The 21,547-nt window shown below is 44.7% G+C and overlaps 2 protein-coding genes across 5 annotated transcripts in view; both read right to left on the reverse strand.

Moving 5' to 3' along the window:
- The window catches only part of MAP7 (microtubule associated protein 7), a 111,341-nt gene extending 97,078 nt beyond the window's left edge, over positions 1-14,263 (reverse strand). The window contains exons 1-2 of one of the 4 annotated variants that reach the window (XM_082758368.1): positions 14,132-14,229; positions 5,092-5,241 (exon numbers count right to left, since the gene is read on the reverse strand). In XM_082758368.1, the coding sequence (XP_082614494.1) occupies positions 5,092-5,241; positions 14,132-14,177 (196 nt within the window). In that variant the 5' untranslated portion in view covers positions 14,178-14,229. Of the gene's footprint in view, positions 1-5,091; positions 5,242-14,131 lie in introns of all 4 variants that reach the window. The other 3 variants (XM_082758367.1, XM_082758366.1, XM_082758369.1) reach the window with 3 other exon arrangements.
- Positions 14,264-15,785: 1,522 nt separating this feature from the next.
- The window catches only part of MAP3K5 (mitogen-activated protein kinase kinase kinase 5), a 100,049-nt gene continuing 94,287 nt past the window's right edge, over positions 15,786-21,547 (reverse strand). The window contains exons 27-30 of the mRNA XM_082756455.1: positions 20,168-20,280; positions 19,233-19,345; positions 18,215-18,291; positions 15,786-16,739 (exon numbers count right to left, since the gene is read on the reverse strand). Coding sequence (XP_082612581.1) covers positions 16,679-16,739; positions 18,215-18,291; positions 19,233-19,345; positions 20,168-20,280 — 364 coding nt within the window. The 3' untranslated portion in view covers positions 15,786-16,678. The remainder of the gene's footprint in view (positions 16,740-18,214; positions 18,292-19,232; positions 19,346-20,167; positions 20,281-21,547) is intronic.

Below are 21,547 nucleotides of genomic sequence, written 5' to 3' on the forward strand. Positions count from 1 at the left end.
TCCTTTGAGGAGACAGCTTTGTAGCAGCTTTCAGAAATAACACAACATCCTTCTGGACCCCCAAGGGCTACAAATCCAGCTGTGAATGTACATTTTTTTGGTTGGTTTTTAACATCCATGAAAATGACAGATAGTTTGGATTCTCACCTTCTGGTGTTGGCTAGCAGAAAGGAAGGAGTAAATGCATAGAAACATGAGCAAAATCCACTAGCAGGTGCAGGCTCACAGACCACATCATCCTGGTTTCTCAGCCCTACCCCTTCACCTATCCTCTACTGTAAAGGTACCTTTCCTTCCACCCCTTCCCCTAACTTTACCTCAAATGCAGACGGGCAAGATAAGGCTACCAATTGCCCCCAAAACCTCTGAGAGCCGATTTTGGTGAGCCAGCTCAGCGGCCCGTAGCCGCTGCTTGCTGTCCTGCCCCCAATGAACCCGAGGCCAGCCTTCTGACTGGTGCCGTGAGGCCCCGTTTGGAGAGCCCCCACCCCGTGCAGCTGTGCTGATGTGAAGCGGGGTGGAAGCCAGAGACCAAGCCGTCACTCCGGATCCAGCCCGAGGCAGAGACTCCACAGCGTGGGATAAGATTGTGCTTCCACACCCCGTGCAGTACCTGTTTTGTAGGTATACGGTTTCAGTTTCCAGGACTATCAGTTTAATGCCCTTGAAGATGCCGAATCCCCTCCTCTTTCTGGCCTCTTACGTTTGGGTATAAACACACGGGTACAAATTAACAACTGAATTCAAAGTTAGCCGATCTGAGTTTAAGAAGGAATTGCTATTCCCCTTATGCAGGCAGAAGACAAATTAAGCGTGTGAGCAGTCATCTTGAAAGCAATCTCCCTCGTCTCCCTGGATGAGCAAAGCTTCCAGCTCAAGCACGCGTTACACAAAAACACTGCCGTCCGGGCAACAGCAGCAGAATCTGCTGGTGATCACAGACATCACTGCCATGCACCAAAGGGCTGGAAAAAGCCCTTCTCTTGCTTGTTTCCGAGATGACAAAGAACCAGCGTGACTGTCCAGAGACCAAAAGCACAGCTGTCTGGCTTTCTATTTGCAGCAGTACTTGCTCGGCAGATTAGAGGTACGTCCCCTCCCTCAGTTTCAAATCAGCAGACAGGTGAAGGGTTTGACTGTTAGGTTTGCTGAGACTTCCTTTTCCTTCATTTACCCTAAGTATTTCCTAATAAGGTAGATGTTTCAGTCATTAATTATGCAAATGTGTAACCCAGAATTATGAAGCATCACTCTTCTATGCTCTTCACACGATAGTTTCAGAAACTTAACACAAACAATCGTCAGAGGTCTCCCCAGCAAAGGAGGAAGGGGAGCAGGCGTCACTTAAAAATTTCATAAAGCTGAGTAATTGCTGAGACTACAGCCCAGGTGCACAAAATCAGCACGGCAGGAGAGGGAGGTGAACTGAGCTGTTTGTGCCTGCAGCCACAGTTCACACACGCACAGGGATGGATGCATTTCATTTACCACTATCTATCTAGATATGCTGTGATCTACATAAAAAAAACCACCCACTCCATCTTCAGTCACAGAAACCAGATTTGTTCCACAACACAAGCTTTATGGGAATATTGATGCTGATGTAAATATGGGGCCTAAATAAAGCAAATAGTCACACGTGACATATATTCCATATGTGGTATATTTGGGGAAGGAAACAGATAAGGAAAATCACGTTACTTTATCCAGACACTTTGGATTACTGCAGAAGTGAGGCTTTTGCAGCAAGAGGTACAGATTTCAGCCTTTTTTTTTTTTTTTCTAGGAAATGACACTGAAAAATGTCCTGTAGATGCCAATGCTGCACTGAGAAGCAGGGCTCTAACAATTGAAAATGCAAGTGCCAACGTTAAAATGTCAAAAAGGTCACTTTGGAGATGCTACCATACCACTTTGCTGTGGATTGATTTCTAAGGCTGCTTAACACAACAAAACCAGACATGCCTGCAAGATTTGTTTTAGGTAGATGCTAATCCCAGTAGGAAGTTGAGCCTTAATTCAAGTTCAGACTTCACCCAACAAGCAGCACACAGGATTTATTACCTGGAAGTCACCAGTCTGTGTAACTACCACACAGCTTGGGTACCTATGCCAAGTCTCACCACTCTGGGCTTACAAACAAGACACAGATTTTGCTTGAACTAGTGTTTTGGAAAAAGGAGAAAGGCAACTTTCAGGACTTTCAAGGAGCAGATTTAGCAGCAGAACTTTTAGTCAGCTACTAAAATGTATCAAGGGAATGCCCCCGTCACACACCCCCTTGTGACCAACAGCTACGGCCAGCAATCCCATCAAACCTATCAGAGTATTAAGAATATTATCTTAATAGACGCAGGCTCAAATGGAATTTGCATTCAGGCTTGTAGAAAGTTCTCAGGCACGGACTGAAGGAAGACAAAATAAAGTTCTTTTACCCTTCTATCAGTTAGCTAATTGATACACAGAGGCAAGTAGCAACATTATTCAGAATCCAGAAGTCAAATGCTGCCTCTTTCTGCCCTCCTAAAATACGCATTTAACTGCTAGGAAGGGGCGGGGGAAAAGAAGAGAGGAGAGGAAGTTAAAACATTTGGTGAAAAAGCACTGAAAACAATTCACATCAAAGGAAAGGAAGTATTAGGGGCATGTGGCTACAGAGACTGCTTTTAATATCTCCAGATAAAAAATAAAATCCCTGACAAACACTTTCATGTCATTATTTGTTTACACTGGAAGAACAAACTCGGTGTGCACCTGACTTCCCAGATTACAGCAGGGACAGCCAAAGATGAGAAAAGAAATGGCTGATACTGAAATCCATTTACAGAAAATCTCACAACTGTTAACCAGTTTACGATCCCCACAAATATTTATTTCCCAGCTGACAAAAACAACCCTCATATGAGCTGTAAAGCAAGACTTAGTATTCTGAAAAGACCTGAACTACCCAAAATGGAGAACATTTTAAAACCTGGGATGATATTCAAATATCCTTAATGGAGGAAGGAACTGCCCTATTACTTCGGAGTATCAGACCATTAAAGGCCTCTTGGGTCTTGAACTGCTGTAAAAGGAGAGGCTCAGCACGATTCTAGGCAGCAGAGATGACATCCTACCTCCTAGGGACATGGCACTGACTTCGCTTGTGCTAGGAATGAAGAGAACGAAGAAAAATCTCAGCAGCTGCAGAAGGGGCTGAGCATACAGCAAACGAGAGGTCAGGAACTGAGATGAAGCAGACAAGGTAGAGGAGCAACCTCCGACCTCCAGCACCTGCAGCCCATGTGTGCGGGGCTCCTGCCCGCACCCACAGACGGGTGAACAACTGCGTGCATCAGCACGTGAGGGCTGGTCTGGAGACAGCAAGAGCCATTCTAACTACTAAAAGAAAATCAAGTGAGTGTGCTTCCAGAAGATTTTGTATAACCTGCTGTGCTATTTCTCAGTAAAAGCATTCAAGGTAGGTCACCGATTTACTACCTTACTGAAACATCATGCACGTGCTAGGAGCACGGAGAGCAAACCACGTACTACCACGTCTACTTACAACTCACAGCAATAAAAGAAAAAAAGACAGATCAAAAATGGGATCTCAGTTTTAACAAGAGAAGCAAAGGATAATCACATCTATATAATTGCTGCAAGCAGAAAACAGCAGCCAAGTCAACAAGAACTTTTACCCTGGGAAACTAAACTATCTGTGCCATTGAACAAAACCAGGAAAATTATTGATTCTTTGCTTTGTGGACTGTTGACTCTGGAAGTCACCCAGAGGGTGATAATGGAAACTCAAATCCTTCTTAAAACATTAAAAAACTTGACCTCATACTAGAGTTTGCATCTCCATTTTATATGGGCAGTTTCAAATGTACGGAAGAGTAAGTAACTATGTACACAAGGCCTAACACAATGGGCACGTTAACAAGGACTGGCAATATGATGTTATCATGACGCTCAAATCTGTGGAGTTCTTTACGATGATGAAGAAAAGCAGAGGCTGCAAACCCAGGCAAATTCAAAACTCCGGAATTTTGTTAGAGCTACCAAGCTACCTTTTTACTTCAAGGAAAAGAAAACAGCTTGTTAGCTGTAATAAATATACATACTATAAATTTGCTATTCAAATGCTTGCTTGCTAGCCTCTTCTGTTACATGTAGAATGGTAATGTCTCAAATTCGAAACACTATCTTGAGGCTACAAACTGGCAGATGTTTTGTAAACAAGCAAACAAAAAATCTGGTGCAATTTTTTTCCTCCCCTGAATAAGACAATGGAAAGGAGTGGTTATGTAAATCTAATCACTTGATCACTGAAAAAAGAATCAGAATTTTGATGGTTCAAACTTAAAATTCCAGTCACAACTCTGAGGCAGCATCCCTGCCAGACCAACAGAATTTAAGCACTAGGATTCAGGTGGAAAGCATTAATTACATGGTGCAAGGCAGTCAGTGGCTACACAGGCTTGACAGACCTCTGATATAAATCCATGACCATCAGCATCCCTCCACCACCACCACTCACTTACATTAAACACCACAAATAATTTTTCTTCAGCAGCTACAATTTGTTAGCGAGCCCTGTCTTTATTCAGGCTTACCAAAGTCAGCATATCTGAACATGTATATATCATTTTTATACTCTGCCAAAGGCACACTGCCCCTTATGCACATGCACGGAAGTAGAGCTAATTTTATCTTGTCTGTGGCAAAGCTGTCTTCTCTATCAGGCTGCTATTCTGTCCTGTATTCCCCAAGCCTACCACCAGCTCTGTTTACAGGTATTTATCCAGGCTGCACACACAAATTCACTGATGTATTTGTGATGCAGGCCCCTTATCTCTGCCTGAAAACAAGCTTAATAACTAAAAAGTATTCTTTCTCTCTCACATCCAAAGCAGGCGATTGCATAACAATCGGGGTGGCTTAAACACATACATCTGTCACACGCGGGGCATTTGCGGGTGCCAGTATGCACCGCCAAACTGCGCCAGTCGCTGTCAGGCTCTCGGTGGCACACACGGGAGCCAGCAAGGCACTGTGGCGGCTGCGCTCCCAGCCCAGCCCAGCCCAGGCTGCAGAGCCACGGCATACCTTTCAGCCTCTTGGAGCTGCCGTTCTTTTGCTGCTCGTCCTCTTCGTTAATGGTGAATAAACCCAGGGGATTTGGCCTGGCACTTGTCTTCTTCAATCGCTCTTGACGGAGGACAGTAGTTGAACCAGGCATGTTGCCGCTGCCTCTTGCTTATTCCAAAAAAGAAAAAAAAAGTAAGCCACCGCAGCCCCTGCCCAGCAGCTAGCTGCAACGCTGCCTGTTCATTTGAGCGCTTCTGATGGATCCCCTACGGACGAGCGGTATGCAAACAGCTGACAGACGCCAACATCCACTCGGCGGCGAAGGGCTCGCAGTCTTCCCCCCACCTCCAGGAGAAGCCCGAACTAAAGGCACGTCGGTTCAGATGCTGCTCCTTGTCGCTGCCTTCCCCTGCCTCAGCCGGACCCCAGCCCGCAGCTCAGGGCTCCTCGCCGCAGCACCTCCTTCCCCGCGACCCTCTGCCAGCTTCGGCACGCTGAAATATTCAGCAGGCAAGGCAAGAGGAGCAAACACGATACGCCGCTGCTGCTAGCAGTTGCCCTGACAACACTGACACCTCCTAACCAAGGGAGGTCTCCCCGACACGCTGGTGGCCGTGGGCAGCCCCTCGCTGCCGGCAGAGGTTGGGGCCGCGCTTGCACAAGCCGATGAGCAGCGGGTGAGAAGACGCCCGGAAGGCCCCGGGCATGGACCTGCCTCTTGCCAGCTGCTCTGTTAGTCGTGTTTAGAGTTTAAGCCTAATCTAAATGAAAACAAGGAGGATGAGTCTTCTCCCATATATGCGTGTGTTGTCTCCCCTCCCCTCGACTTAATCACCTTCCCCTGCGCGGCACACCTCTTGCATTAGGAATGCACACGCCCACAGTTACCGGCAGGTGTTGGAAAATTCTCTTCCGTGTGTGGAAACTCAGCGATCAGGATCTCTGGCTTGTACAGGTAACACAGGGCAGCGACAGGACTTTGGGAGTTAATATTCAGCACCTCAGCAGCGGCTTTACAGCACCAACTGTTAACGTCCACTTTGCAAAACGAGCAAAGTACAGCCAACCAGCTAACTAAAACGCCACGAGGTTTACTTTATATGTTGGCACTCCGGACTTTCTTCAGCCGCTTATGACAGACTTATGACTTGCGAGCGCTTGCTCACAAGTTTCGCAGCCTGCGTGCTCCGCTACTCACAGCTCCAGCGCCGCTACGCAACACCCCGTGCCTTTCACATGTGATACCCAGGTCTTTACCCGCTTCAAACCTCTCCAGCTGAATGTGTGCCCACTGTTTGAGAAAGCCACGGGGCAAAAGAAGCACCCTGTGCTTGGGCACCAGTCCTGCCCCCGGCCCGCAGCCCACCTCTGTCTCCTGTGGCCCTGTCTCCTCCCAGCCATGCCCTGCCACCGGGCTCCACCTCAGCTTCTCTGGGCGTACACAGAAGCTGTACACGATGACATCTGCCCACGGGTAAAGACGCTCTGTGCTGCAGGGTGTGGGCAAAAAGAAAAAAAAAATAATAAAAAAATCACCTCTCTAAAACAAGCTGTTCTGCAGCTCAGCAATTTACCTTCCAGGGTTTATACCGCCTACCACAGTGTGCCATGAGAGAAACAGCTCCATTCCTCAAATCCCATCCCCTTACCTGCCTGCCACAAATACCACACAACCACAGAAAGTGGGATGTAGTTAGTATCATGAATACTTTTCACATGTGCCTGAGTGTTCCTGCAAAAGAAAAGTACCAGAAACCAGCAGCTACACGACAGCTCAGCTGAGTGTAACTCCCCTCCCTCGTGCTGCCTTAAGCCAGGGAGAAAGGACTCCTGAAAGGACACCCATTTAAACATTTTGCCCTGTGGTTATTTTTGAAACGACATCAGTTGTTCACCTTTAGTTGCCAAGCCATGTAAATAGTTGCTCTAAATGGTGTAAGAAGTATCCAGCACCCCAGAAGGCACCTGTCTGGCGGGGCTTCCAAGCTGACAGGTACGACAGGAGGGAAATGGAGCTGCTGAAACAGGGGTCCTCCTCAGGAGGTGCTCTGAGGAACCACGGAGGACAGCTACAAGGCTGCCTTCCCTGGTCCTTGCAGGACCCCTGCGCCCATACGAGGGGCTCGCTCCAAGCGTGGAGTTCTTCTAACATAGGCTAGAGGCCTACCAAGGCCGGTGTGTGCTAAGAGGCGCAGGTGGCTGAGGCACTGGTGCGTGTTCCCTTCTGCTGACTTACTGACGCTGAGGTGAATTCTGACAGGAATATGATCGACAGCAGATCTGACCCCTGCAGCACGATTTTACTTCAAAGGCCCTGTGGCGAAAAGCTATGCCAGCCCCACAACGTGTTCCTGAACGCCTCACAGTATTGCACCCAAACCACCTGCAACCGATAACAAGAGTACCTCCTGGAAGACACCACATAACTTCAGGTGGTTTTTAAAAAACAAGCCATTTGTTTATATATCCCCTCTTACCCATTTCTTCCCGTCCCTCACTAACCCTTAGGCACAGTGCACACCACCACAAGCATGGCAGAGCCCGTACTGACGCTCTCAGGAGATGGAGCCAGGACAACTCCAGGGCAACTCTTACCTTGAGGGCAAGAGAGATATTTTTCCTTTTTACAACACTGTCAAAGTCATTATCAGCTGAACCACTACACTTAAACACAGCCACTTTCACCTGCTGGATTTGATAGGTATAATTTCCTGCACGAGGAATTATCTGATACGCAACAGTCTCAAACAGCAGTTTGAACAAAGACTATTAGGATAATTATATTGTGATCTGGGACATATAAATATTTATAACAACGTGCTAATGGATGTGTCTGCTTTAACACCATACATTAACGCCTGATATCTCAACCTATTAAACGTGAAGCAGGTTGAAGCCAGTCACTGTGACACCTATTGCAGTCTACTACGGGTAATCTGATCATTTCCAATGGCTGAACTCTAGATTTCTATCTTTCATTCAGAGGATTGTCTCAATCCCTGTAACTATCCACACGCTACATGAAGCTCATTACTGTGACATGAAGTATAACGAGCCACATGCACCGCCCTGAGGAGCAGCACCCTGCCAGCCCAAGGCCTTCTGCTCTGCTTGGTGGGGTGAGCCTTTCTGCTCTTTTGGAGTGGGTAAAGACAAAAGGCTGCGTCCAGCACAAGTTCACTATCTGACAGAAAGGGAAATCCTTGTGAAGACAAGACAGAGATGGTGCTAACTCGGACTGTGTACATCTTCAATAGAAAGACCATGCCAAGCCTACAATCTAGAAGCCACCCTGTATCACTGGGCACGTCGGGTTACACTACAGAAAATGAAGCCAATTGAACGCGAGATCATATACTGTTACAAAAGGAAGAAGAGGTCAACTTATAGACAAATCGCCTATGAAAAGCCCTGCATACAGAAGCACCCATAAGACACTGATGAATCTCAATATGAAGGTTTTTCCTCCAGTCCACAAGACACTCACTGTACATTCAAAAAGTTGCGTTTTCCAAGAATTTCACATCTTTCTCCTTCTGTTTTCTTAGGATAAGAGCAGATATAATACAAAAATTCTCCTGTCTGGCATGATTGTGCAACCCAGACACTACCATCCATTGAGTAGACCATTAGTTAACCTCCAGCCTTCAAGCTCCCCCTTCCTTCCCACTGCCAGTCAGGACAGTAAAACAAACAAACAACCCCAAAACAGAAAGACCCCAAAGATGCAGATGTTTCGATCCAGTTCCAGAAGCCAGGGCAGCCTGCTCTCCCCTTCCTTCTGACACTTGCACACCCCGAAGCCTGAGGCAACTGGAGAGAAACAGAATGTTCAGAAGGATCCTGAAAAGGCTTCTTGGGAAAGTACCCACTGATTCCTATAAAAGTACTTCATCTCTTTCAAAGTACTTTGCGTAAGCTTATTATTATTACCACTCTAAGAGATACTCAGCAACTACTGAAGCAATAAAAAAAAAAAAGTTTGGACTGTGACAAACACAAGCTGAACAGAGAAGTCACATGTACCTTAGTGCTTCTAGAGCATTATCCACAATCCCTTTGCTATCCTGTTCTTCAGTTTTACTGAATATAAAATAAAAACAGTTCCATTTCTGCTCTTGGATAACAATTAAAGGCCTTTCTTTTAGCAAAAAAAGAAAGTTTTCCCTCACCTTAAATGCATTTGATATCAAAAATATATTGAGTCAACATATTATTTTAATATAAATTCCTTACCAGATTGCAGATATTTCATTGATCTGTTCTTGATTTGCTTTAGTACTAAAGGTCAGGATAAGGTAGGTCCCTATCCTACATGGTAGCATCAAGGAGGGACATGGCATTTTGCATTTATAGACAAGTTCTCCCAGCATGAAACAATGAGATTCCTTTGGGAATTGGGTTCCAATTGGTTCTTTATCCAAAGAAAGATCAGAAAAATCCAAGTATGGTTAAGACTCCCCATGCTGTTCTGCAAAAACAGTACGATGTACCTACCAGCCAAAAACTGTATAAAAATAATCAGTGTGACAAGGGAACACAGCATGCAACCATATTTTGTGTGGACATTTTAAACATTGATAGTCATCATCTCAACAACTTTAAGAAGTCATTAAAACATAACAGACAACGCTAAATATCAGAACATGGGCACACTAACTAAACTCCAAATTTGATATCTCCATAAATTTCTCCATGAGATTCAGGTCCTTGCATTTACTTACTGCTTCCTTCAGTGGGTTTTAAATCAGGCCAAAAACCAAGCAAGTAAATCTTTTTTTTTTTTTTTTTTTTTTTTTTTTGGGGGGGGGGGGGCCGAGGAAACAGCTATTTACTTAGCATCAAAGAACTGGACACTTTCTTTTCAGTGCCATGTAAATCTAGGACAGAGCAATACAGCCTTAAAAAGATGGACAGGATTCCCCCCCCTCATTTGAACCATTTTCTACAAGTGGAAAATTGCAGAAGTATTTCCGACATCAGAAAAATTACTTGCATCTGTTATTCCAACCACTGCCTCAAACATCATGCACATTTCTTTTTTCGACCACTGCTCTTGAATCCTCCCCTTCTTCTACACCTCTTATTGAGAAAAAGGAGAATAACTTCATCTTTACAGAAGTTTCTAAGCTTCTCTTCAAAGACATCTCACTTACACATATAGAAGATAATAAAGAACTAGTAAATTATTTTACAGGAGTTTTTTTTTTTTTTTTTTCTTTTTCGTATTTGGACTATTAAGCATCTGATATAATCATCACTTTCCTTCCTTCCAGGAGAGTGGAAAGAAGGCAGCCACTCGCATTAATCAGTAGCACTGAATATAAAATGCTAGAGAATAAGAAGGTAAAATGACATCTTTCTGACTAATGAGAATCCTTCTGTCAAGAGTTCGGATGCACTCTGAATAGCTTTAAATAAGCAACGAGCTGACTCGCTTCTGGAAGTCAAGGCCATAAAAACACAGCAGTTTCTAGAACTTACTCTTCATTCATTCATTGAATTGGGCGCTTTAACGCCAGAAGGAGCAGAAGCCCTCAGTCTTCCACGTCCTGCCACAGTTTTAATTAAATGGATTTGCATAGTATGACTGCTTACAAGAATTGCACAACGCGTGCCATGACGGATAAAAACACATGAGATCATTCTTAGTCAATGCTTTTTAAATTGCACGTGTAACAGCAGAATACTGGGTCAGGCCCTAGAGTAAAACATATCACACAGCCTCGGTGCCAGCTCAGTTAGACGAGGAAAAGCAGTGAGGAAACGAGGACTTGACAGGGAAGCAGGAAACGGGAACTGAGGACAGAAGTCGTCGGGGCCAGTTACCCTACTCACACTATGGCCTGGGCACGCTCACCGCTGCTTCCTGTCTGTAAAAACAGCGTGTTTTTAAAATACCCAGTTTGCACACACATCAAAAGAACAAAACGCTTGTAAAGCACTCTGAAAACAAAGGGCACTTGCGCATGTATTAAACGTTTTGGTAGAAATGTGAAATACTTCAAAGAAAAGGCAATGCGCCAAGACCAAATTAAAGTTTTCTCCATCGCTGTATTACTGACAGCATCTGGCAGGTGAGATCCTGTGAAATACTTGGTGCTGTGCTGATTACCAGCACTCTCCTGGCATCTTCCCAGTGTGCTTGTTGGAAGGTGAACCTGAAACGCCCCGAGTTTTGGGCTACTTCTCCAAGGAGAATACATGAGAGTATCAGACAGATGCGAGAAATATTTGGAGGAATCAGGGCTTGATTTTCCCCCCACAAGCACGTTGCACTTTGACTGTCAACCGAGAGCATAAGTCACTGCACCACCTGCATCTCCGAAGACTCTGAAAGTCAAGAGGGGTCACAGTTGCCAACTCCAGCCATTTGGATAAGACAGCCTGCCCTCTGCACGTCACCTTAATGGACAGCTTCAGGTCACTTCCCTTCAGCTCTGACAAAGCTCCCAAAATTCATATTGTCAGGAATTTTCTCAAAATCCACTGAGGTTATAAATACATCTTTTACTTCTTTTAATGAAAGCAAGGACTCACTTTAATAAAAGCAAATATGACACAACTACATAACCAATACTCAGGAGCATCTGCAGAATTAAATCCAAACCAGTTTTACAGGTGCACCATCTTCTCACAGCCTTTTTCACCTTACACACATGCAACATGCACGTGGCTTGTTGTGCTGAAGTTCCTAGCAGCACGCTGCATTTGTGCAGCAGAAGTCATTCTCAGGAGGTCTCCTTCCTGCAGGAAAGGTGGGCATGCAGAGAGCCACCACAGCATTAGCAGCATGCTGTGGCTTGTTGTGTGTCTAGACCTGTACACATTTTTCAAGTGGAAAAGAAGATTGTTGCAAGATTATATAATATTTACATAATTGAGGAAATTATTGTGCTGATCACATTTAATTACATTTAACACCACAAATAACTCCAAGCTGCTAAGTATTAAACTTATTTACCTGTGCTAGTAATTAACCAATCGTCACTAAAATAAAACAGCAGCAGTCTCAGACTATTGCAGATTCTGATTTTTAAAGTTTGAAGTAACACACGGGAAAGAACATCCATTCTCAATATGAAGCCAAAGTGAAATGATGGCGCACACAAATGTAGCAACATCAGCAGAGACCTTCTGCCTATAGAGGCAGCATCACGAAGGCCAGTTGTTCCAGCATGCTTTAGCAGGACGGATTATTCTGTGAAATCCGGACTATTTTGGTTTATGTCTTTTTTAACACTGGCAGTGCTGGGAGGAAGTGGGTGGGGAAAAGCAGCCTGGCTCACGTTAATCACTGTGAATATCCAAAGGCTTGCTCCAGGGTGCGTAGCCCTTGCACAGACACTACCTGACCAGTGAGAGATGCTAAGGAGCAGTATGTTACTGGCTTTCTAAAGCCGAGGGGTGGCTTCTATAGGGGTTTTTATACCCCCACCCACGCTTTCATATTTAATTTAGCTGCATCGTTTTCATTCCACAAGCTGCTGATAAATCAGTTTCTATGTCAGAGCACTCAGAGCTACAGCATCAAGTAGCGAGCCTGAATTTTAAGACTCACTGCAGTACTCCAGTGTTTGAACAGCCTTTAACTGGAGAGGGCTTGCAGAAGAGTAACAAACCCTTGACTTCGTTTTTGTATAAAGAGGCAGGAAATGCCCCATACAGCTGGCTGAGGCCAGGTGAGGCAGAGTAGCACTGGGTGGCGGTGCCCTCGCAGCTCTCTCTGCACCAAGGGCTCTGCCAAAGGCCTGTTAAAACCCGCACACATATAAAATATTCTTCTTTCAGCTCATCTCCAGCTTCGATAGACAAAAGAGCCTGACGACACAGTTAACAAAACCACCGCATTAACAAGGCAAGGTAAAGAGTTTGAAAACAATTTGCTAAAAGCAGCTTTAAAACAATGCACCGGCAGCCTGCTTTTCCTGTGGAAAGTGAAGCTGGCGTGGTTGCTAACCCTGAAACCAAAGAGGTGCATCCTTTCTGAAGGGGAATTTTAGAGGGGTGACTGTGATTTGCCTTTTTGCTGTATGCCTTTAACTTTATTAATGCAAAACAGCTCTTGCATGGGGCTGCCCGCAGTTGCTGCTAGTTACTGCGCTACCACCAGATTATATAAGATGGGTATTAGAATATCGCATTGTGGAAACGCACTCGATCAACCAACAGCCGTACGGCCTGCTCAGATGTTGTTTTGATGGGAATCCTCGCTCTGCGACTCAGCGATGAACCCGGGTGCGTGCCAGGGGCAGCAAAGGGACCTGGCAAAGGGACAGGGGAACCGCACTGTGCAAGGAGGGGAAAAGAAAGGAGCGCTGCAAGCTGGAGCAGGGCTTCACAGCCCAACAAGCAGCACCTGCAGCCAGCGTGCCAGCAGGGCAACCCCTCCACCACTCCCCAAAGCGAGCAGCACCTGCGCCCACAGCGGCGATGCAGCGGCTGATCGCTGGTGCGAGCCCAGACCTCCTCCCTGCACCCTCCTCACCCTTGGGCTGACACGAGCCGGTCCCACAACGCCTTGGCAGCGGGGCACAGGGCCACCCCCTCGCTGCGGGCTCGCTCCAAGGCCCGGGCTGCTGCAGGGCGCAGGCCCCCGCCCGGGTTTGCCCAATTCTCGCCTCCGTTACCCGGCTCCCGCAGGCGTTCACCCCGCCTGGCAGAACACGGGTTGACCTGGCGCCCCAACGGCTCGGGTTGACCTGGCGGCCCCACGGCCCGGGTTGACCTGGCGGCCGGCTCTCGGCTCCCCGCACCGGCCCCGAGCGCAAACACCGGAGCGCTCCGGGCCGGCCGGCAGAGCCCCGGGCAGGCCGCCCGAGGGGCCGGGGGGTGTCAGCCCAGCTCTGCTCGGCCGGGCCGGGCTGCGGAGCCCCTTGGGGGCCCGGCTCCGGTTTGCGGCCGCGGCTTGCGGCGAGAGCCTGGGGAAGCCCGCGGCGGGGCGGCCGCGCACCTGTTGCGGGAGGCGGCCGCCGGGCCCCGCAGCCGGCGAGCCGAGCCCTCAGCCCCGAGCCCTCAGCCCCGAGCCCCGAGCCCTCAGCCCCGATCCGCGCCTCACCTGCGGGGCGCCGGCAGCCGCCGCTCCTGCCCGCGGCCTCCGCCATGTCAGCTCCTCGGCGAGCGCCGCCCCGCCACGCCGCGCCCCGGGCAGGTGAGGGCGCCGCGGCCCCGCGGGGCAGGTGAGGGCGGAGAGCGGCCGCCGGCCCCTCCTCAGGCGGGGACGAGGCGGGGGCTGGCGGCTCCCTCCCTCCCCGGCCCGGCTGGGGTTGCCCTCTCTGTGTTTTCACAGCGTTTCTGGTTTTGTTTTTCTCCCCCCCTCACAGGGGCCCCCGCGGCAGCGGTGCTGTGGTGGTCCCGGGGCTCCTCAGGTGGCCGCAAAGCCGTCCTCCCTTAGAGAGCTGAGGTCAGGGCATGAGGTGTCTTACATGGGCAGAAAGGATGGATGCTCTGCTGCACCAGGAGTCACCGGCTCGCTAAATCAAGAGTTGGGGATAAACATGCCCTGCTGGCTGTGGGCAGGGGCATGGTGCTGCAGTACAAGCACCGGCTGGGCTTGATGCTTAAAGCTACAAGAAACTCCCAAACTAGTAGCTGATGGCCAAGAGGCTACTAAGCTCAAAGGGAGCAGTATGTCCCATAATCAAAAGGTTCCCTCCTGCACGCACCATGTCATCAGAGCATAACCTCACGTCTCTCACGTGTGGTCAGTAGGTATGCGCTTGTAGGTATACTCAGGGCTCCCAGGCTGACCTGTCTGATACACTCTGCCCCAAAGTGTTTGTGCATTATGTCCAAGGATAACAACAACTACCAAGTGTCTGAAACAATGGACAGGAGGGGGCCTGAAGCACACAGTAGGGATAGTACCTATACTTTCCTGATTATGCACAGCTCTAGCACACAGATGGATAAGCTACATTGTTCAGGGAAGCACAGTCCCTCAAGCAGGATGAGAGTAGGATGGCTCAGGATAGCCATGCATCAGACTCAATAAAGCCTTACAGTAGAGAGTACAAAACTGATCATCAGCTGAGCAGCTCTGCAGGTCCGGTGAGGCCAGCAGCAAACCACAGGAATTTATTCCCAGCTGGTGCCAGGCTAGGTCTCGTGGAGACATTAAAATGATCACACTCCCTTCTCTTATACATAGCTGGCATTGCTGAGCATCCTGAGTCATAGATAATAGAGAACAGGCTACATGCTTTCAAACCCCAAACACAAATAAAGTAATGCTTATGCTATTTATGCTGCATAAAATCAGAGGTATTCAAGCTGCAATAGTCACGGGCTGATACTGTGTCATATCTTTTTACCGTGTCATGCTTTTCCTGTTTTCTATTATTATTATTATTACACATAATTGTTTTTCAGAAGACAATTGACCCTAGGAAAATTAACTCCATACAAGTCAGGACAGCATGTTCACGTTTAGAAAAAGTACTCAATTTTCTTTTAAAATACTTGTTAGACATGAAACATTCAGGGCCTAAGCTGTTCACCAGTTACCAAGGCTTATGAAGAAAGAAGCTGTTTCTGTCCAGACAACTCCTACTTAGATCTGCCCCGGACGGATCTGATGTTAACCCAGTGCTGGAATGCCAGAGTGATGATCAGCGTTGATGGATACAGAATATCCACACCCCCTTTTTATGATGCACGAGAAGAGGCAAATCACAAAGAAGAAAACAAGATGATTATTCCACACACTGAGGGTGGATGGCTATTTAATAAATTGAGCACCCAGAGAATTATGTTTTGCTGGGAAGTGTCAGGTTTCCTGTTCAATCTAATTGCAGTATTGAGAAAACATTCAATACTATGACTATCAAAATCAAATCACAATAACTAACGTGTCAGAAAGGTTCCCTTGATACTCAGTGTGATTTTTTTTTTATTCCAACATTTTCCAGTTCTACACCTTTATTTTAAAAGTTCAAAAATATAGCAAAAAGCAACTCGGAGGTTCTTTTATTTTCATCTGTGTATGTCAGATAGCTTTAGAACAAGCTAACATTACTATGGTTGAGGTGTATGCAACTGGTACAGTTCAGTAGTACATAAACAACTAAAACAAATGCACCATAGAACTTAAGTTACCAAAAATAAACAATATTAAACTATGTAGGGCAATAGGTAAAAACAATTACTTTTAGGTCTTGCACACTAAAAGAAAAATATCTAATTATGATTGAAATTATGAATTTCTACTACAGATTACCGAGATGCGTTACAAAGAAAAAAAACTTGAGAAGTTGTCACATTTTGGTTTTGTTCCAGTGATGCACAGTCACATGAAATCTTACATCAGTTTTCCGTGAAATTAACATCTGGTTACATTAAGTACAATATTTTGTGAGTTAATTTTTGTTTTTCCTTAGCTTTTGAAAAACTTGCATGTATAAACAGTTAAAGTAAAATAATGTTGCAGGTTGTTTACAGATTCCTTATGGATTATAGGCGTAAAAGCAGTCAGGAAGCTGCAGTGTTTTTAACATTGGTAAACAAATACTGGATTAAAGTGCAACAGTCCTTCTGACAGCACACCTGCTCTGTGCTGAAAAGAAACCTTTTCCTCTCTGCAGAGAAGCGAAGAAAGATTTCAGTGTCAGGCATGTTTCTCTCGAAAGTCAGTAATGGCCTTCCAGAGGGTGCATAGCATTCCTCCTCTGTAAAGAAAAAAAAAAAAATATCATAAAGATGCTCAGGTAAAGAACACTCTCCAGCCCAAAAGCATTCCATTCCAATTCGGGTGCATTCTGATTTTCTTGTTCTAGTTTTGAACCAGTGAAATTTTGCTACTACTACTCAGTACAAAAGCTGATCAAAGGTGAAATTCAACACACACTCGAAGACAGAACAGAGTCCTTTTCTGATTATACAGTACAGGGAAATATTTTGACTTTTCAGATGCCTGCTTTCAGGAATTCAGACTTCTCATCTAAAGGACCTGCATAAACCACAGCAGACTTCCAACATTATGGAAGTGTCAATATCTTACCACCTACCCATTTTAATTTTTAATTTATTTTCAAGCTGCCTGGGAACACTCAGTGTTTGATACATTATATAATTTCCACTTAAACTGGTCCTGCAGTGACATACACACCTGGTATGACTAGCTGAAATCTAGTGTTAGTTGTAGTCCATGAATGTTTCTACAGTTTTGTGAGGATGATAAATTACAGCAAGTTTTGCTCTCAACCTTTTAAAATAAAAGCAAGCCTTTAGTGGGACTTTCAGCGTGTCCAGGTGCAAGGCAAAAGCTTCACTTTAAAAATTCCCTTTGCTTGCCTTTAATGTAAAAGCTTATTTCTAAAATGTAACCACTATCAGCTGTTTATCAGAAATGCATCAAGATACAAAAGATATTGTCAAGCGTTATTTTAAATTTATGCTGAACAATCCAACATAGGGTTAGCATCAGTTATTTTCTTTTGTAACAAAGCACACTCCAGCTCAGTGCAGTTCACTTAACTGTGATAGTCGGCTGAATATGAGCCAGCAGTGTGCTCAGGTGGCCAAGAAGGCCAACAGCATCCTGGCTTGTATAAGAAGCAGTGTGGCCAGCAGGGTTAGGGAAGTGATTGTCCCCCTGTACTCGGCTCTGTTGAGGCCGCACCTCGAGTACTGTGTTCAGTTTTGGGCCCCTCACTACAAGAAGGACATCGAGGTGCTTGAGTGTGTCCAAAGAAGGGCGACGAAGCTGGTGAGGGGCCTGGAGAACAAGTCCTATGAGGAGCGGCTGAGGGAGCTGGGCTTGTTCAGCCTGGAGAAAAGGAGGCTCAGGGGCGACCTTATTGCTCTTTACAGATACCTTAAAGGAGGCTGTAGCGAGGTGGGGGTTGGCCTGTTCTCCCACGTGCCTGGTGACAGGACGAGGGGGAATGGGCTTAAGTTGAGCCAGGGGAGTTTTAGGTTAGATGTTAGGAAGAACTTCTTCACCGAAAGGGTTGTGAGGCATTGGAACAGGCTGCCCAGGGAAGTGGTGGAGTCACCATCCCTGGAAGTCTTTAAAAGACGTTTAGATGTAGAGCTTAGGGATATGGTTTAGTGGGGACTGTTAGCGTTAGGTCAGAGGTTGGACTCGATGATCTTGAGGTCTCTTCCAACCTAGAAATTCTGTGATTCTGTGAAACATTACCTCAGTCTCAAACATTTCAGATCATCTCGTGTAACATAGCAGAGAACATCCATTAATGTATAGTCTTCAGCCAAGAACTACAAAAACAAGTTTAAATGAACATTTTGTTAGAAAACTAATCCGTCTTTTTAAGTTTTATATACTATCTGCCCTTAAAAATAGGGATCTGGAAGAAATCTAAAATTGGGCCAAAATGTGGTACCTCTAACAGATTAATCCATATTGTTTCTAGAAACACAGTGAAACTGCTTAATTTTGATGCAGCATACTCCACACTGACACACCATACATTACTCTAAATGTGTAATGCTTTCACAGCTACTCAAAACTTTTGTCAGCTGGCATTTCTATTGTCATCACTGGTATCTCAGAATCAAAATTCAATGAATACACATTTGAGCATAACTGTTTGTTTAATTTCCTTACAGGTGAAATGTGGTAAGACCTACCTTTTCAAAAGCATCATCTGAATTTGGTGCATTTTAATTTCCAGCTACCTTTGAACTAATCTACATGAGTGATAATTATATGCAGGACTTCTTAAGTCAGCTGAAATTTGGAGAAGCTCAACACCTCTAAAATTATATATCATTTGCTGCAGAATAGACCTTTCTACTTCAGGAGATTTCACTTAACACATTTGCCTAAGGGTGAATGTGTACCCTGTATCCAGGGAATAATCAGTAGGAACTCCTGCAAGATGTGAAGACTGAAAAAATTATGAACCGAACTAATACCGTCTCTTTAACAGGACGATTTATTCTCCTATTTGTAATCAGTTATAGACATTATGAACACACTTTATTTATTTTTAACAAAGGCCTTCATGTTCATGCCTTATTCTTCTCCTCTGAAAAGAGGCTCATCTCTCAAAATTTGAGAAGTAATTAAAATGATTTGTGATCTTCTTGCACTCAGTCACAAAAACAGTACTTTTTTAAACAGTACTTTTTTTTTTTTTTAATCATTTTAATGATTTGTGGTGCGTGACAAGGCAAACAGGAAGGACTCTTCTCACCTTGTTTATTGTGGCCTCATCAGCTCCTTGAACACTCAACCAGTTTACGAGATCAGGGTCTTCGGTCCCTGTGCCAGTGGAATGACGATGACAGACAGACAATCCAGGAATATCTAGAACAAGCATTTTTTGAGAAAAGACGATGTCTTGACAAAGCAACCTCTTGTCTTTTTTTGGTTTGTTTAAATGCTAAAGCACTGTCTTCAGTGACTTTTCCCTCCAAGCTTAGAATACCACTATCCCCATGTCTGTCTGTTCCTGTAGCCCATACCCAATTACAGCTCACAGAAAGTTATACAACAATCTCTTTACTTGGTTATGGTTACTTATGTTACTCAAAAGTAATCTTGGACTTCAATGTGAAGGCAGTTAAACTAGTGTGTACATCTGATAGATGCATTTTCTGTCCTCTTCAGCGAATGACTACTACCCAAATCAGCATCATTGTAATTGTGTCTACACTGAGGCTCTTACATATTTAACGAAAACATTCAGTGTAACTCACACAGCTGGTGTGTAGGCAATGCCTTGGACAGGATCAGCTGCTTTTGGAAAGTGACACTTCGTTGAAGCACATAACATTGAAACATCAAACTGCATTAGCACTTCCACCTTCTTCAAGGCAGATACAGATCAAACTCAGTAAGCTTTATATGTTGTACTCATATCTCACCAATTCTATCCTCTTGAACTTTTAATGTAATGATCACAATCAAAAATATTTAAATTACATCATTCATTTTATTGGGAATAAAATACAGTAATTTGTTCCTTCAACATGCACTCTTATTTCAAAGAAAATCCTACCAAAAGCAGTGTAATAAAATACCTTTACTGAGACTGGCTCAATAAAAATAACAGAAATTTAGCTGTTACTGTCTTCATCTGTGAAGATGTTAGTGTGAAATTTTTCTTTGAAACCTCCTCTCACTTACCTATTGGCTGTGACCTAAGCCGCAGGTTTTTGATTTCTTGATCTTTTTCTTCTATAGCTTGATGTAGAAGGACTTGAAATTCTCTCTCCTTTTGAACCAATTCCTCCAATAACCTGTGAAGCAATGGGAAGAAACCACACATTTTCTTTAGTCTCAATTTTTTCAGGAAAGCAACACTCTTACTAAACTTAAACTGGAAACCTTGACAGAGACAAGGACAGAATTCTTCATTTCTTCACAGAAACATCCTGTCTCTATAGGTTTATTATAGCATACATACAGTTATAAACATCCACTGGTCTGGTTTCTAAAACTAGAGCTCTTCAAACAACAAAAAATAAGTACCTTGTCTCCATATACACATACACCCACTGAACAGGTGGTATGGTAGAAAATTTCAGTAAAATTTCTACAGCTAGTAGTCAGCTTTAAACAAAAATGTATGTTTGCTCTTCTCAGTTATCAAAGAGTTTCATGAGCCAAGGGCTAAACTTTGTCACATCACCCCACGGAAGGCAAAAGGCCAACTCGCATCTCTCCTTCACACATTTTACAAAGTATGGCAAGGATGCAGATATGATTAAAGTATGGCAAAAACTTATGGTTCCATTTCTTAAATGGGGAAGACACATTGCAATCCACACAAGGACTGTCCTTTCCTCACGTAGTAGAGGGTTTGTACCTATCCCCCTATACTATATGAAGAATAAGAGAAGACGAGTGAAAATACATGTTGTCCTCTCCTAAGCATTACTTTTGAGAAAACAGAAACAAACTGGAACCCATTTTTGACTTCCTTCATAACACAAATCCAGAGAAAAAAGAACAGAGATTCAGTGGCCAACACCAAGTTGATCAAAGGAAAACAATCAGAATACAACAGAAAATTTGTATGCGAAACTGACTGTAGTAATTTGTTATTTTAGAAGAGTTTTTGTTGTTGTTGTTGTTTTTTTGGTTTTGTTTTTTAGTACAAAGGAGGAATTGTGAACAAAATGTGCTGAGAAACTTGGTTAAAGAAATTAGACCTTGATAACATATGTGCATGTTATAGCTCATAAACCTATGACTTTCCAGTCTTAGAAAGTTCTGCCTTGAAAGAATCACATCTTCATCCCTTCCTTGAAGTCTGTCAGTCTGAGAACTATGCATAAACTGTTCCAGTTTAGTACTTCTTGTTTTTTTTTTATTTCAGTGCCATATTCTTTTAAGTTTGTTAAGCAATGCATCTTCCAGGACACTGAAAGACAGGGACATTTTAGACTTCAGCTGGAGAATGGACTACAGAAGTATCCTGGCTTTGCACAGAAAAACTGTTTCTGACGTAATCACTTTGTAAAAGCATTTATCGCTACTTTTAAGGATATGAGGGGCACATAG

The sequence above is a fragment of the Aythya marila genome, assembly GCF_965140915.1.
Source record: "Aythya marila genome assembly, chromosome: 3".
In the NCBI taxonomy this organism is placed as follows: domain Eukaryota; kingdom Metazoa; phylum Chordata; class Aves; order Anseriformes; family Anatidae; genus Aythya; species Aythya marila.